The sequence below is a fragment of the Ylistrum balloti genome, unplaced genomic scaffold, assembly GCF_031769215.1.
Source record: "Ylistrum balloti isolate Yb309-2 unplaced genomic scaffold, AGI_CSIRO_Ybal_v1 Utg369724, whole genome shotgun sequence".
NCBI classification, from domain to species: Eukaryota; Metazoa; Mollusca; class Bivalvia; order Pectinida; family Pectinidae; genus Ylistrum; species Ylistrum balloti.
In genome coordinates, this window is record NW_026781942.1 from 2,622,564 (window position 1) to 2,639,724 (window position 17,161).

Here is a 17,161-nt window from a genome sequence, read left to right on the forward strand (position 1 = left end):
TCATGGTAACAAAGTACTTACATTTCAGCAAATTCCAACTCGGAAATTCTTCATAACATGACCACATGTAAACACTATGAAAATTTCACTTCCTGTAAAGCTAGTTTTTGGTGCGTAGACACAGATTCGAGACTGCCCAAATAGTAATCTCCAACACAAAGCTAAAATATTATCCTGAAAAAAATGAAACCCCACATTGTCCACTTTAACATGACAGGACCAATTTTAGCAAGGATTTTTTTTTCATTTTTAATTAAAACCTTTATAATGGGGTAATCTAATGAGCAAAAAAATCACCATGGCCACACCGAGAAACTGTGTACTGCTAGCACTATAGCAGTGAACAGGTAAGGAAGGTTCCGATGTCCTTTCGCGCGTAACTTCAAAATAGATATTTTTATTTCTACAAGTACATTTGCGGGGATGGAAAAATAATGGCTGGGCAAAGAAAGTCCACATTTGCCAACTCGGATACAATATCATGGTAAGGGATTATACAGAATGCATCAACTTTCAATCAAGCTGGCGGTAATGAGAATTTTTTTTTACGCGCGTAATGACATCGGAACCTTTTTTTTTAATGACCGTGGACCTCGGATTTGTCAACCGGCACATAAACTTGAATTCTGCTGATATTTCGTTTAAATAACGTCAGTCATGAGTGCTAAAACAAAAATCAATGTTTAAAAAATAATATCCTGGCCTCGAGTGCCTGTGGCAAGGTATAGCGCCTTATCACACTGGTCGGTTTCGTATTTGTGCTCCGAAAACTTGACAACAGAATTTTAAATGTGACTCTATACGAAACATAAATGCACGTTATTTGTCTTAGATATAAGTGACGACTATCTACTTACTATAATAACTTTTCCCAATAAAGTATTAGACTTTTGTTCTCAGCCATTTTGAGCGAAATTATATTACCTGATTACGTTTTCCAAATTTAAACACGTGCAAGGTCAGTGTACTTTTAACGAGGCGGTTCCCTACACCAGTTCACGAACTTTAAATAAGATGTAAGATGTGATGTAGAAATGGTTTGTTTATATACCGATACAAAAATGTATTTATATCTGAAAAAAACACTCCTCATATATGTTTTCCATTTATAAGAAGAAATCTTACCACCAAGCTATTTGATAAGCGTGATGATTCCGTTTTTCCTATTGAAATGTTTCCAGGACTTTCTTCCCAGTTGATCCATGTAAGACATACAACAGATAAACTCAAAACACAGGGTTCCTAGAGGTGCAGACTGACGAACTGGAGATGTTATTTGGAAATATTCTATTGCCCATTGCCGAATTTTCGGGAATCCCAGACCTTTGTGCCTTTAACATTCACATACGACCCAGTTATTGTAAATATAGACAATCCCTGTTGAAAAACCAGACTGTACTTATCCGACAGTAGACCAGTGCTTAGTAATATGCAGCTGTTCTCATAATTATCCTACACTTAGCCCACCCCTGACTTTGGGTCAGTATTTGTGTTGGCTTCGTGGGCTTGCAGCAATCACTGAGGCTTAAGTTGTAAAAATATACAAATGATGTTCCATCCATGAATCTTAATGACACATCAGACCTGAATCAAAATGCTTACCTGTACTTGATTATCACTAATGAATCTTCCAACAACTTCAACAATAACAAAAGGTAAGTGTTTTACAGAAGATAGATTTTATTTGAAAAGCAAGAGACCTACACAAGCATAAAGATTAAAGCACTACATTAAAAAAGATACAGTATTTCCAAACAAACATAGCCACAAAATTTGGTACAGGTACCATGAGTATAACTTTTGGTCTAAAATATTGATTTCTTGTACACTACTACTACTACTACTAAAAATCCACATGTTTACTTTAAATTTCTTATTTTGCACTTACAACCAACTTTCTGGCCAAAAACTGAACATTTCCAATGAAATCTCCAACATACTAACAAATGGCACACTGTTTTTCTGTTTCCTTTCTATGATACAGAGATGTTGATGTGTTCATTGTTAATGTTCTCATCACCACAATTTTCTGAAACGGGCATTAAGAAATCGCATTTCTGTTGAAAGTTTTGCCATTTTCTCAATGTTCATGCAACATAATTTAATAAATTCAATGCTTGAGTGAATAAATGTTTCATTTCCCAAATCAAATTTGGGTTAAATTACAAAGATTGGTAAAATCATGCATTATATGTAGACTAACTCCTACTTTTTTCACATATTGATATTGATTTGAAGACAAAAACTTCGTCCAAAATCCAATGCAAGTGTGTTACAAACAAAATTTTCCAGTAGTTTGAATTCAAATATATTTCTATGTTTTCAATATTTTTTTTCAGACATTACTCCTGAATTGCTGAACAATGAGATTCATTAGATGTTGTCTTGTTACAAAATCTATTGGGTACAATGCTAATTAAGAATCAAAGTCAGACACCTTGTCATACTTATTTACAAAGATCATGCTCGATCGTACCAGAATGGTCATGTTCAACACCATGTTGCAAGGTCATATTCAGTGTCAAACAGTCTGGAATTGATCAAATTCAGAATACAAATCTTAACAGTTTGCTATACATGTCTGGTTAGAGACAAAATATAAAATCACACAATTCATTAATTGTTTGGGAAAAAAAAATAAAAATACATCTTCATTCCAAATCAACAAAGGCATGAAATTGGTAAAAAAAAAACCCTTCATAATCATAATACAGCTTTCAATACCTAGTAATATTTTTTATTGCTTAGATTGAGCCACAAGATGGTTTTGCCTTTACATGAAAATGATTGTTTTTTGTTCTGCATTTAATTAATTTAAGTATTCATTTATCTTATCACAAATAAAAGGGCAAGTTTCCTGTTATACTTATACCATATATTTCAGATATGACATTTAAACATTAGTGTCATTTCAAAATGCATGCACCATAAATCCAAAATTGTAAATCTTTTTCTTTATAAAAGAAATGTTTAGCAACTATATGGACAAGGAATATTTTCAACAGACATCTTAACCAATGTTTGCTTTAAAAATATTATAAAATTTATGCGCAACAAAAGGCAATTTTTCTCACAAACTTGGGTATCATACATGTAGTGGTTTATTTTTAAGGTTGCTATATCCACAACTTGATAATTAGCTGCTTGATCGTAATTTTAATTTTCAAATCATAATCTTTGCTGTAACACTACACATGACAAAATGTCAATAAAAGCCCACTTGTTGGATAACCAATTTCCTTTCAATAATGAAGACTTAAAAAATATAAAACATCTTAATATCACAATTTTCCTTTTTTGATCCCATAAACACTTGCCTCCTGTGTCATCAATAGCAACCCTAATACAAAAAAGATATTTTTTTTGGAGGAGTTGCCATATCTATCCCGTAATAAGCCCAGGCATGGAAGTAAACCCACTGACATATTTTGCAGTTTCAGTAGAAATACCAAATGTTATACTGTCTTGTGATAAGTCTAACCCCAATTTTGTTCACTTCAAAGGCTTATTGCAGGATGAAAAGTACAACACACATTGTGTAAATATCTGGACTTTGCAACTTCCAGTCTGTCAGCATTTTGTAGCAAAATATATGCTATCAGTATTTACACCAGGGCACCAAAGAATGGAACATTTCCATCAAGCTCTACACTGGGAGAGAGATTTCCAAACATCTCGTTTCTTGGGCTTTCAATTCTGTCCCTCAGTTTTTCCTTCAGAATTCGTCGTCGTCTTCCTCCTGTCATATTTTTTGAGGACTTTTTATATGGACATGCCTTTTTGGTAACACTAGCATTGGACATATAGGAGGATGCACTACTGATGGAGCTGTGGCTGGAAACGCAACTAGACACTGAGCTGGTGCGATGGACTCTGACAGGCCCAGGAGCTGAGGCTGGAATCTCAGATGGCTCATAGATGAAGCAATCCAAATCCTTCTCCAACAGGTCCGGAAATGGGTTTTTCATGGAGAGCAACTTCTCCGTGTTCATTTCTACAAGTAATAAGAAAATATGATGTGATTTCACAACAAACAAAAGATCCCAGAGGGATCTTGATGACCACAATTGTTTGATCTTTATTTGCTCTTTGAAAGTTGGATCTTTTCCCTTCTTTTCTCTTCTTTGTTTTTGCTCTTAATGATAAGAAATTTGAACATTCCTTTGCAGAAAGAGCAATGATAGTCTTTACCTGCCAAATCCAGAATGGTCACCTGGAAGCCATTTTGTTTCTTCTAATCAGTACCAAAATCAAACAGACATAACAAGGGATCATGGGAAAATTGAAGGAGGCAGTCTGTCGGCCATTTTGTTTTTCTGATCAGACCCAAAATCAAATGGGTACAACTAGGGACCAAGGAGAACCCACATATGAAATTAAGAGAGATCCATCCAGTGCTTCTCAAGAAAAAGTGAAAACAAAAATTGTTTTCAGATGGACAGATGATGGACCACAGATGTAGGGCAATTTGAACAGCCAGCCATGATAGTGGGCTAAAAATTCTGAATCTAACATTATATAGCACATGTCATTAACATAGTAGTATCACCTGAAAGGTTGCTATGTAATACTTGTATGATGCTAGCCATTTTGATGAAGCACACTGAGCAAATCATGACTACAAAATGCATTATCTTTTCTTAAAATTACTTTTTCACTACATGTATTTTTATTTTTCTATCTGATCAATAATTGTTCCAAGTCTTAGAACTTCTTCCATGAACTTCTTTTCCAAACTTTTGACTTTCCCATGCTAGTGGAAGACACTAGTTTGCTCAACCTTGAAATCTTATTCATAAAGTTTTCAGTATAAATGTAAATTTGCAGGACCTTAACATTTTCCCTTAGACTATAGCAGGCCTCAACGTTAACTTTTTTAGTATTTGCCCAGCAAGTGCTATTCAATTTCAACTTGCCCGTTGCCGAAATTAACTTGCCCATAAAAATGATGTTGAATTATTAGGTTTTTACTCTAGTATAAACATTGCACTGTATATTCCTTAAGATTGTCTTTCATTTACAGTCTCTTAAAATGTAATGAATTAACAAGTTTATGTTTTTATTCACAACTAGGCCTTCGTGATCTTTCACCAGCTTCCCACCAGTGCTTCATAGCCAAGTTTGGGTCAAATTCTGAGGTACTTGGTCCATTCACTGAAATCCTCCTCAAATGGTCATTTGATTGTGTTCTTGTTTACTGTCTGATCTTTTTTGCTTATTTCCATCATTGCAATCAGCTTGTCTTTTGCTAGTAAACCTGAATTTATGTAACAACATACTGCATACTGGCTTCATAGTCAACAGCGAAATGAAGTTGCCTATAAATAGAATGGGAAATTTTGCGCATGCACCTTCCTACAATTCCATATCGGCAGTAGTCTACTTTCTGTTCAGTGATGTAAGTTTAGTGACAAAACATGCAGCTTAAACATATTCTTTCTATTTCTTGACACTTGTAATTTCAATTTGTGTTAATACCAGCTTTGTCTTTATTGATAAAATATGTATGTGTTTGTTTCAAGATTCTATTACCGATATATTTTGTCTTGACCATTTCGCAGACTAGAGCATGCGCAGTGAACGTCAGCGACTGTGAAACCATCAACTATTTCTAGGTAGTCAGTTCCAATATATATGTCTGTCATTTAATTAAAGGAAACATTTGTCAAGATGTGTTATTTTAGGGTTTACATTTCAGGGAGAATTAAGTAAGAAAATGTAGATATGATCTTCAATACAATATTTCTACCGGTACCAGACATGATCCTTGACAGAAGACTTTGATCACGTATCTGGCTGAATGTTTTTTGTGAGATGGATCGGGCAAATTACTGGTAAAATCATGTTGCCCGACACCAATTTTCACTTGCCCCCGGCAATCGGGCAACCATTAACTTCGAGCCCTGCTATAGAAATTTCAAAGAAATTTCCTTAGCTCATTTAACATTACCATCTGATAAAGTTTGCGAATGGATTAATTGGAAATGAAAGGGTCAGTGGAATTTTATCCATAACCCTATAGAAGTTGAGATTCAAACCCAGATTTACTTATTCTCAAATTCTGTCCTAAGGTTTCCTTGGTTGATATTGGTGTACTTACTGTCTATTGTAACAAGAGCTTCAGCAGCAGAAAGGCGCTGTGTTGGGTTTCCTGCTAGCAGTCCAGTCAACACTTGTTTCATATCTGGGCTACAACCATCAGGAATCAAACATCGCTGCACAAAGTTGGGGTCTTTCACCAGCTGTCAACAAATCCAAAGATTCAATTTTTCACCACTTTAAGGTGTCAAGCACTAAATAACAGGCAAAACAATAATAATCACAAATCATAAAATTATTATTCATTAAAAGAATTATCTACTATAACCAAGGGCACCAAGTGTTTCTACTTTGATTAAATGTTTATATTTTGAACTGTCCTGCTATGGCATTCATAACAAACACAAATGTTTATTCTCTATGCAGGTTGATGTCTTATGCCAAGAATGATTTCTTTCAGATATCAACTTTTATTATTGACAAAATAATACAAGAAATAGCACAACCATTTTGACTGTGATCTGTTGCCATTCCCATACCCACAATAATGATGTTAAAATGAACACACTGGATGTCATTTATTAAACCATAAATCACACTTCTTAATGGTTAATTGATTTTATCATGCAGGAGTAAACTATGATGTAATAAACACTGATGAACTTACGGACACAATGATTGTAGATTTCACTTTAGTTGGATCTTCCACATTTTTGTAGTTGTCCTGTCCGTTTGTGAATGCATGCAAAAGTAAATGTGTTTTCCGGTACATAAATGCCATAGTGAGGCCCCAGCTGAATACATCACTCTTGGGTGTTACCATCCAGTCCTCCTGATCTTGGAGGGACATCTGTGTATATCGTGACTTTAGAAAGCTGATACAGGCCTCAGGGGACATGTATTCAGCTGTCCATCCAATGTATGAGAGTGGATCCTGAGGAAATTTAGCAGACCCAAAGTCTGTAATTTTCAGGGTCCAACCAGTGGGAGTTTCCAAGATGCAAGCATTCTCCGCTGTAACAAAGTGGATAGTCTTCATATTAAGGATTCAATTTGGTTACAATGTCTTCATCCCCATTTTAAGTTTGCTTGTATTTTCCCATGTCTTTGCAAGTCACACCATCCATTTACACAAGTAAGTATGCTCCAGAAATACCATCAAAATCGGATGTATCGTTTGTATATACAAATATAGGCTTTTATTAATTACACAATGATTGTAAAACAATTTACTCAAACTTTTATTAATCACACTTGTTTGTCTGGATTAAAGCATGCAAAGAGTCTTGTTGTGAAAGGATAGAGGTGGTTGGGCAGTTAACTCTCTATCATTCCATATTTGTCCAAGTGTCCAACCCCAGATGTCTAAATGAGTGTTTTATGTTACAACTGTGCCATCCAACCACCTACTGATTAGCTGTGGACTAGCAACATTTGAAAGGAAATGATAGATAAATGCTGTGTGCCATGGGCTCAGGGGTCATAACAGAAAAGTAAAATAACATTCTTCTATAATTTTGCTGCACAGAATAAATTAATATGGGTGGGTTTATTACCAGATATGAACATATCAATACAATGATATTTTTTTTCCATTACTTACGTTTGATGTCCAGGTGAATGATTCCGTAGATCTCCATGTATGCTAGTGCAGACAGACCCTGGCGGTTCACATTCCAAACGAACTCTTCCGTCACAAGAAGTTTTGTGTCTTCCCCCAGTGTAAATGTCAATATTGAAATGCCTATAAAATACATAACTCACTTCACACTTTCTGTAAACATGTATTTTTTGTGATATGAAATTCCAAAACTTTTTCTTAAGGATATGCAAATTAGACAAAACAGGTGAGAAAATTATCTATGTAAATTGTAACATATATTTTACTATAATAAACTGTCCTCGTTTCTTTACTTAATGCTCTGTGTATGATGAATCAACATTCAGTTCTATATCAGTGTAAACCAATATCCTGGAATTTCACCAGGAGATCCTTCATACATTTCTTTTAAATCTAGCTATGGTTAAGTTTTGTGACCATTTATATGGTTTCCATTCATGTTTCTTAGTGTTGCACAATATCATTATTTGAAACAAGCCATGACCTTACCAGCATACTCCATATAGATCTCGTTGGAACCCTCTCTCTGGATGACACCATAAAACTGGGTGATGTTTTGATGCTTAAGGGCCATCATTATTTCAACCTCTGACTTCCTGTATTGGGACCCCACCTAACAAAAACAAAATAGCTCACCTGTTTACTTTCTCTTATTGTGTCAATACTTGATTTTGATAAGTTCATTTGGGTGAAATTTAAAATTCCTGGCCACCAAACATGACAGCAGATACTAATACAATTATGAAAGTATTAAAATAAATTAAAATTATAGTCAAACTTTGATTTTTGGAAGTTCAAGGGACTACAAAAAAAACCCCACTTGGTAGAAACACAATAAATACTAAAACAAAACATCAAATGAAAAGAAACAACTTTATCTTAAAACGAAACATTTTCATTCATGAAAAAATAAAAATATAACTTTAAATAGAAATCAAAGAGAAATAGATAACACAAGCTCAGGTTTACATTCCTGCCTTCTTGTTAATGCATACAGAATACGTATTTTATGGATTGATTTTAAATGAAGCGACGTGCAGCATCAAAGTGGTCTTTATGTGTTACAGCAACTTTTTTTAAGACTGATACATAAATGTTATAGGCACTAATGCAGGGTTAGAAAAATCCACTCGTCCACTCATCTGGGCGAGTCAAAGCTACTTGCGGGTGAGTGATTTGTTTCAGCTACGAGTGAATTTGTAGTTCGGACTATAGAATATTCCATAATAAATGACGTTTATCAACTTAAACACTCCTAAAACTAATTTAAATCCACTGATAGTCGATAAAATACATTGATGTAGTATCCTTGTTTACACAATGTGTCAAGACTCGGGCTGATCCAGACTACACGAAAACCTATTACGTCATCACAAATGTTGTAAACAAGGTTGTTTTGTGTACGTAGTTACAGTCAAAAAGTTGATGTTCTCGCTCGTGTTAACAGTGAATTTAATATGAGTAAAACAATAAAAGCAAGTGTTGAGTTCAAACATTTGATATAGAAATTGATAATAAAATTCATGTTCCTTAAATTTATGTTTTGTTGCCTTTTTTCTTCGGGTGTGTGAATATTGGATTCAGGCAAGTGAATTTCAAGTTTCACTTGCCCGACAGACGAGTAACTAAAAATATTTTTTTCTAGTCCTGCTAATGAATTATCTTTTATTAAATATCATGGCTTGTAAGTAAGCTAAGCTCTAATCTGTGTACAGTCATTCATTAACCTGGTAACAGAGCCAATAACAGTACGTTATTATAATCCAATTGTCAGGTAGTACTCTTTGTTAAAATGTGTGAAATTTCACAGCGGGGTGCAAATACCTGTACCGTACAGGTAAATGTTTTCTTCAAATCATGAGGCATCAATGACTGTATTATTATGAATAATGACTGTGAAAAAACATTGATGCATCAAAAATTTTGATTTACAAAGCTTCGATTCATAATGGGATAAGTTTGTAGTGATATATAGGAATTAAATTTTGGACTGACAAAAAATTCCACACATCCAGAAATTTGAATCATCAAAGATTGATTCATAGAAGTATGACTGTAAATTGGCTTGATTTGGATTATACACAAACAGCAAGGGTCATTCAAAGATGGCCTCCTGATATATACAAGGTGAGTACAAGTATTGCCTGTGTTTTGGGAGGCTCTGATGTGTTCATGTAAGCCTTCTTATGATAGTTTTGGACTGAAGCATATCTGCTGGAAACAACCCCCTGAAAAGTCCTGGCTTGCATTCTTTATATAACAGGGTTGATCTTTAGCAACCATGCAATTTGTTAAATATTATACAATATGCTGCATAAACACTAAATTTTCTGCATATGCTAGGTTAAAATTTTAATTTAAGCTTGATCACTGCTTAAATAAAGTCATAAAAACAGATTGCAAGAAATAAAGACATAAATTTACCTGTTTCTTGACAAACTTGGCCTTGGTGACTTGGTCTTGACACAGTTTTACCTCTCCAAAGCTTCCTTTTCCCAAAACATATTTCACAGAGAAGTGATAATCTTCTGTGTATTGTCCTCCCTTAGGTCTCAGCTTCTACAAAGATCAGTGTATAACAAGCCATTGGTGACTGTGTACATGAAGACGACCATTCATGTTGATAGACAAAAATCCTGGTAGATAAATTTCAGATGCATGGTAAATAGGATGTTATCTTGATTTCTGTGTACAAACAGTACTAATATTTTTATCTCATTTTATAGAAAACATACGTTGTAGCATTATTTTCACGAAGTTTAACTTTGTCAGGGCACAGGCTAACCACTCATCAATTTGTTCTGATTGGGTAAAAATTAAAATGAACAAGTGGAACTACAACATTCATCCCATTGCCAAGTGAAAATGATAGATACATAATGAAACACATTCAAAAGTGACTTGGTTTCAAAATAAACAATTCCAATAAATCCATGATAAACCATTTTCTTGTTTTGTGGTAAAATTTGTAAGCAATTTGAACAAAATTAACTTATTATATTTTACGAATGAAGATAAAATAAGTGGCATTTACAAAACCTGCTTGATGTAAAGTAAAATATTCAAAGTGCCGATGTGGATGTTAGTGGTTTGTAAAAAAAATTATCTTGAGCCCTGATAAATTCAAATTAATGAAGCAAATTTTTCATCTTTCACGTTTCACTTTAAATAATCTCGAGTATTATAACCATAGATATCAATTGCAACAAGTTTGAGGTAAATGGTGGGATCTTTCTTGGGTTTGTCAACTGGTTTCGCCTGAACTTATGTGGGGTTCATCAGGACACCAATTCTACAAAAATTAAAGTACATAAAATATGGGCCTGTTTTTTATGACGTAGACAGAAGAGTCGCCCGATACACTAAAAATCATGGCATTGGCTCTATTCTTTAGTAGCATGATTAAGTATTATAAAGTATGTGCATTATAACTTAAGGAAATGAAATATAACTACAGCAAAGAATACATGCAACATACTTTCCTCGATACTCCTGGTATTACAATCACTTTCACTCTCTGCACCCCAGGAGCCATCCTCAATACTCTAAGGGTTACAATCACTTTCGCTCCCTGCACCCCACAAACCATCCTCAATACTCCAGGGGTTAAAATCACTTTCGCTCTCTGCACCCCTGGGAAATGTTATGGCAGACCTGAAGGCTCAACATGCGAAACCTTGTGGACATGATGAAAAGACTAGTTTGATCCTTTGATGTGCATTAAAGAAATCTCGGGGTTGCATAATGGTATATTGTGATGGTTTTGAAGTTGGGTTGTGCCATTTCTCTGTAATCTTCAAAAGAAGCGTATCAGCCTGTGATTGGTCAGTTTTTATCTGTGAATAAAATTACTTTGCTTTTGTCTCCAGTTTTGCCATGACTTGTTCCATGGTATAGAGAGCAAGTGTGATTGTAACTCCTCGAGAATCAAGAAAGGCAACATACTTACATCATTTAGTATCACACCATGGGTCCCGTGCGATGGTAGAAATTCACTTTTGTCCAGCATTTCCTTGCATGCCTTATTTGTTCCAAACACAACTTGACTGAAAAAGTAAATGTCACAATGCATTCATTATCCCTTACATTGAAATATCTATCAATATTTTCATCCAGGTATGAGAGCCATCATGAAACATAGTGGTATCTTAATGAAACAGATAATGCATAAATTTCTATATATCTTCTTTAACAGCAAAATATTAATTTCTCTTGCTAGACAGGTTTTTTCTTAAATAAAAATTAAGCAAAAACTTTAAGAAATAGTAAGAAAAAAATGCAATATCAGAAAACTTCTCTCAGCCCACGATTGATTTCTTTAATTACCTCCCCTTAGAGTTAATTCCCCCCCCCCCCCCCCCCCCCCCCCCCCCCTCCCTTGTAGATTGGGTTAGACTCCTTGTAAAACAGAATTACTTACTTTTTCTTGAAACTGGATGATGGTATAACATCAGCCTTCTTCTTAGCAAATTGCAATAGAAGTGCATGCAGTGTCTTCTGGAAGTCCTCTTGGTGGTTTCCAGTTGTCAAATTTATATTGAGATGAGATAAGTCTTCTAAGGGCTTTGGACCATCGCTGCGCACCTGAACTCCGAGACATGGAACTGTTTCTTCTATAAAGACTCTCTCATTTTTTTCATTGACAGCTTGAAAGTCTTCACAGATTTTTTTGTCAATTGTAGAGTTTTCTCCAGGAAAGGGTTTTTCCAATTCTGTGTCAATCTCTTGGATCATGGCAGGTAAATATGTAGGGTGTACATTATCAGGGTCTTGAAACTGGAAACGTGGTTCCCCAACAGTGTTTTCTTCATAATTTGGTTGCTGATCACATTGCAGTTGCATTTTCTCAATGAACAGAGTGACATTCTCTCTCTCTGGTGAATATGGGTGCGTCTGGTTTGCGATGATTTCTTTGGTATGGAAACTCTCATGGTTGTATAGTTGTCCAGAGACTTCCACTGATGTACTGCGATACGTTCCAATGGCAAGCTTTTGGGTGTTCTCTGTGTCATCCTCTGGTTGTGCTTGAATGCCTAATGTATGTGGGTGTTGAAAGACTACATCAGTAGATGGTGTTGCAACCTGCATGCGTGGGGATACTTTGATCATATTGTAAAAATTTTCTGTAATGTCAGAGCTGCTGACAGTATCCATGGCGATGCAACTCCCTCCACTGAATCCATGGTTATTTGTTGTGGTGGTGGTCAGGTCTTTTACCTTAGGGGAGAGAACTCTAGTTCCATACTTTCCACTTCCTTCTGGTAATTAAGAAATTAGAATCTTATATAATAGCAAGAGTAATTTGCAAACAAATAAAATTTTGAAAAATCATGTCCCCTGTAGATGACTTTTTCAGTCTTTAACAATATAAGGATGCTGAGCTGGATCAAATTTGACTCAAACTACACCATCTCCTACATTGTTCACTCTCCAACAATACCACTTTGCCCTATCCAAATCTTTTGTTATTATGCATGGAAAACAGAAACAGAGTAGGGCCAAATCAAGTCCTCTCATTTCCCTATTAAACACTGTACATGTATTTACTCACTGTTAATAATACAACACTGAGTTCTATTCACTAATGTTTATAGTTTGCATCAATATCTGTCTAACAGTTTGGTATAATTCAATGGCAGATTTTCACATATTTTCTGATGAAATTAAGTTCTTTGATAAAGCAGGTTCTGTTTTATTGATTTTAATGGCAGAGGCTCGCCATTTTTATCTATCTTCCCCCTCAATAAACTGATCATGTATTTTATTTATCCTGCAACATTGACTGAAAACAGAACATTAAAACTTCAAAAGTTTTGTTGTTCACTATTTGTTAACCTGACATTGACGTTACGCTGAATTTTGCCTGATGATGGATGCCAAAGTAACTGTTCCACAAGAAAATATGTTTTCAAACTTCATCGGATATAACGGCGATTTTATAAATATTCATAGATCAACATGTTTATTATAACATGTAAGATCACTTCTTTCAACAACTATTTATATTTCTAAACGCAATATAGAAGTAAATTCAGGGAGTAATTCTAATGAATTCCTGCATGTGCTAAAATACAGGTGTTTTCCGTCTCTACCAAATGCAGCTAAAATATATGTGGCAGGTGTATTCTGACAAGCAGCGCAAGTTGCGGGATAAATATCATTATTATTACCAGATGGAGCAACAAGCAGTTTTCCCAACTGCTTTCTCTTAGCTGGAGCTAGTGGCACACTTGGAGTTCTCTCCCCTGTGTCATCCGTCATGTTTCCTGAAGATAAAAACAAACAGGTTTATGAACAATGATGAAATCTCATTCCCATGAAGCAGAGTTTCAGGATGTATGAAACTCATATTCAGTGATTTTTTTAATCCCTTAAATTTTAGACCTCGTTACATCCGTAGTATTGGGACTCATCAAATTTTTAGAAATGATCTGGACTTCCCTTAAAAATTCTTAAAACAAATACTCATGTTTTAATGGGAGCAGTATTACTTCAATATATAACAAATTCTAACATAATACCTTAGATTTATGTCAGTGTATAACTGCACTTATAAACAGAAAAGGGGTGTGTAACATGACATTTCGAGGAAATTACACCAGTGGTGTAATGATAGGTCAACTTATCAATGTATTGCAATAGCATTGCTCTCAATAGCAATAGGTGGAAAGCATATTTTCAAGTCGCTAACTAATCTTATTAGTATAAATATAGTTCACAAAGTATATAAAAACACAATAGTCTGTGATATTATGGTGGAATTCATTTTTCTTGAATGATGTCTAACTTCCAGTCAAACATCATAGGAGTACATCCTTAATTTCTGTTTGCCCAGACTCCTAAGACTTAAACTTCTACAACTTGTTAGTGTTTCATAAAATCTTGTATCTAAGATATCTAGGTATCTTTTAATCTTATCACAGACTATGAATAGAATATAGGTGTTTCATAGAAGAGAAGGCAATTCGAAATCTGATCAAATTTAAAACTATGTTGTACAACCTTCTTGTTAGTAGGAATCTCAGCAATAAATACTCCACAGGTTTTTTTTTGCTTACTTCCTGTCATGATTATTGTGCAATAAACTTTTTCTAGCAAATAAATCTCAAGTAACAATATGCCAATATTACGACGAGTAACTTACTTTTCATCGTTTTCTGTTATCAATTAAATCTATTTACCAATATTACTGAGAAATATAAGACAATCTGTGCTATCTACAGAACGACTCATTTTTCTCAGAATCACTCATCCATAATCACTGCGCCCCACAGTGTAGGCCTACTTTCAAATTTCCTCTTCTTGACATTGTTCAACAAAGGTAAACATAAAAATCAGGGCTGCTTTGAAATCCAATTGATTATGATCTTTCGAAAGGGAGCTGTCACATCGATAATTGATTAACTTATCAAAATGTCACATACAACTTCGATAAGTTTTCGCCATTTGCATTTCGTGACGTAAAACTTGACAATCGGGCGGTCATTTTCTGCGTGTTAAACTGAACCATAAACTGCGAAACTGACAGCGACATGTCGATAAAACCAAATACTAGTATATTAATTTCTCTAAAGACTAGCAAATTTACCGGATTCGGGATAGAAATCCAGAAACTCATCTGCCGTCTTCCTCATTGTCATTTTCCTGATGTCCCGTATTTTCCATGACGTATTGGAAATCCCCTAAACACGCCACCAGTTAGTTAATTGGGGCGAAACGTTCTAAGGGTTATCTCCCATGCTTCAACCGCCAGCGTATTGGACTTTCTTGCTTAGAACATATTGCGATTACATGCTCAGCTCCCAGAACCTGTTTTGTTTTTTGTTCGATATGTATAATCTTAAAGATGCAATACATCATATAAGATCGATGAAGCACGTAATACACACATTCCGTTTCATCAGAATAAACTTGAAAAAAATATAATCGGAAAACAATATCCAAAAACACATGGCATTCTATAAAAAAAATCAGAAAAAAACCCAAAGAAATTCATTCGTTTGTAAGTGATTTCCCTAGATACATCATAGCAGCATAGACTTACTTTCTATATTTTCACTTTGTTGATTTCCATACAAAGTGATATATGAGGAACGAGAGGCACTGCATACCGTCAGGGACGTCCCTGATACCGTTGAGAGTTATAAGATGTATAAAACAGGAAAGAGTTAAGATTTTAAACAGTGAAGCTGTATTGTGACCTTGTCTTAATAACAAATCAAGAAATAGAAAATAAACTGTAGACATTTCTGAAGAGTATTCTGACGATTTCTTAGCTTCCGCTGAATGGTCAAGCCCAAAAATCACGTAAATCGTATTGCAATGAAAACTTCCCGAATGAAAGTTGTTCCTAATCAACAAAAAGGGTTCGGATATCAGATAATCAAATCAGCAAGGATTTAAAAAAAAACCCGGAATGAATGAAAATAGACTGAAAATCATTTGATGAGGTCAAGCAATACTATTATTACATTTTTGTCGGTGAAAAATAGGAATTTAACATTAATGTGATAGATATATGCTTGTTAGGTAATGATAAAATCTTATTTTCATTATCTGCATGATTTTTTTCTTATTTTTTTTTTTTTTTTTTTGAAAAAAAATTCTCATTACCGCCAGCTTGATTGAAAGTTGATGCATTCTGTATAATCCCTTACCATGATATTGTATCCGAGTTGGCAAATGTGGACTTTCTTTGCCCAGCCATTATTTTGAATTTCTCGTTGCCTGTAATGTTATGCACCAAATGAAAGGTAAATATACACACTACCTACGGATACATATTGTTTTACAAGGAACTTATCATAACTACTTTTTTTGAGCCAGTTTCCAAGCGAGGGGTCGATTTTTTAAAATCTGGAGTTGCTTGCCTTGTGTATTTTTAATGACCATGGACCTCGGATTTGTCAACCGGCACATAAACTTGAATTCTGCTGATATTTCGTTTAAATAACGTCAACCATGAGTGCTAAAACAAAAATCAATGTTTAAAAATAATATCCTGGCCTCGAGTGCCTGTGTACCTTGCTATCTGTGAGTATGTTTTGAGTAATGAAAACGTGATCTCTTTTCTTTCACGCTTGCATGCGATTCATCCTTCCAATTTGGCATATTATGTGACGTGTTATTTATTTCAACCTCGTGGTCTCATAAACTATCCCGTTATAGCACAGATTGATTAGGTCAACCTAATATTAGCCAACCAATCACTTCCCCAAATCGTAAAAAAATACTATAACTATGTCTAAAAATTTCAAATTCACAATTTTTGGATATAATAGTCAACATATTGTTCAAACATAGCGAAGAACGATACCAAATATAAACAGGTGTGATAGCACTAGAATTGATTGACCCTGAAGAACGCCTCTGTCATATTGGTTAATCTTTACATCATGGCCAGATATTTGAGAGATACATAAAACTAGCTAGGCTGGCGATGTCACGTACATAGATATAAACATTCAAGTCTGCACTGGCAGATCCAGAGGAGGGAAGGGT

General features: G+C 34.8%; 1 protein-coding gene across 1 annotated transcript; it reads right to left on the minus strand.

Moving 5' to 3' along the window:
* Nucleotides 1-1,662: 1,662 nt before the first annotated feature.
* On the minus strand, nt 1,663-15,331 carry LOC132565442 (uncharacterized). Its single transcript, XM_060230082.1, has 10 exons — nt 15,249-15,331; nt 13,831-13,926; nt 12,081-12,918; nt 11,610-11,706; nt 10,085-10,219; nt 8,150-8,273; nt 7,643-7,783; nt 6,707-7,053; nt 6,101-6,242; nt 1,663-3,994 (listed from the first exon to the last, which is right to left on the minus strand). Exons 1-10 carry the CDS (start codon nt 15,298-15,300, stop codon nt 3,606-3,608), a joined length of 2,361 nt encoding a protein of 786 aa, XP_060086065.1. The 5' UTR covers nt 15,301-15,331; the 3' UTR covers nt 1,663-3,605.
* Nucleotides 15,332-17,161: the final 1,830 nt, after the last annotated feature.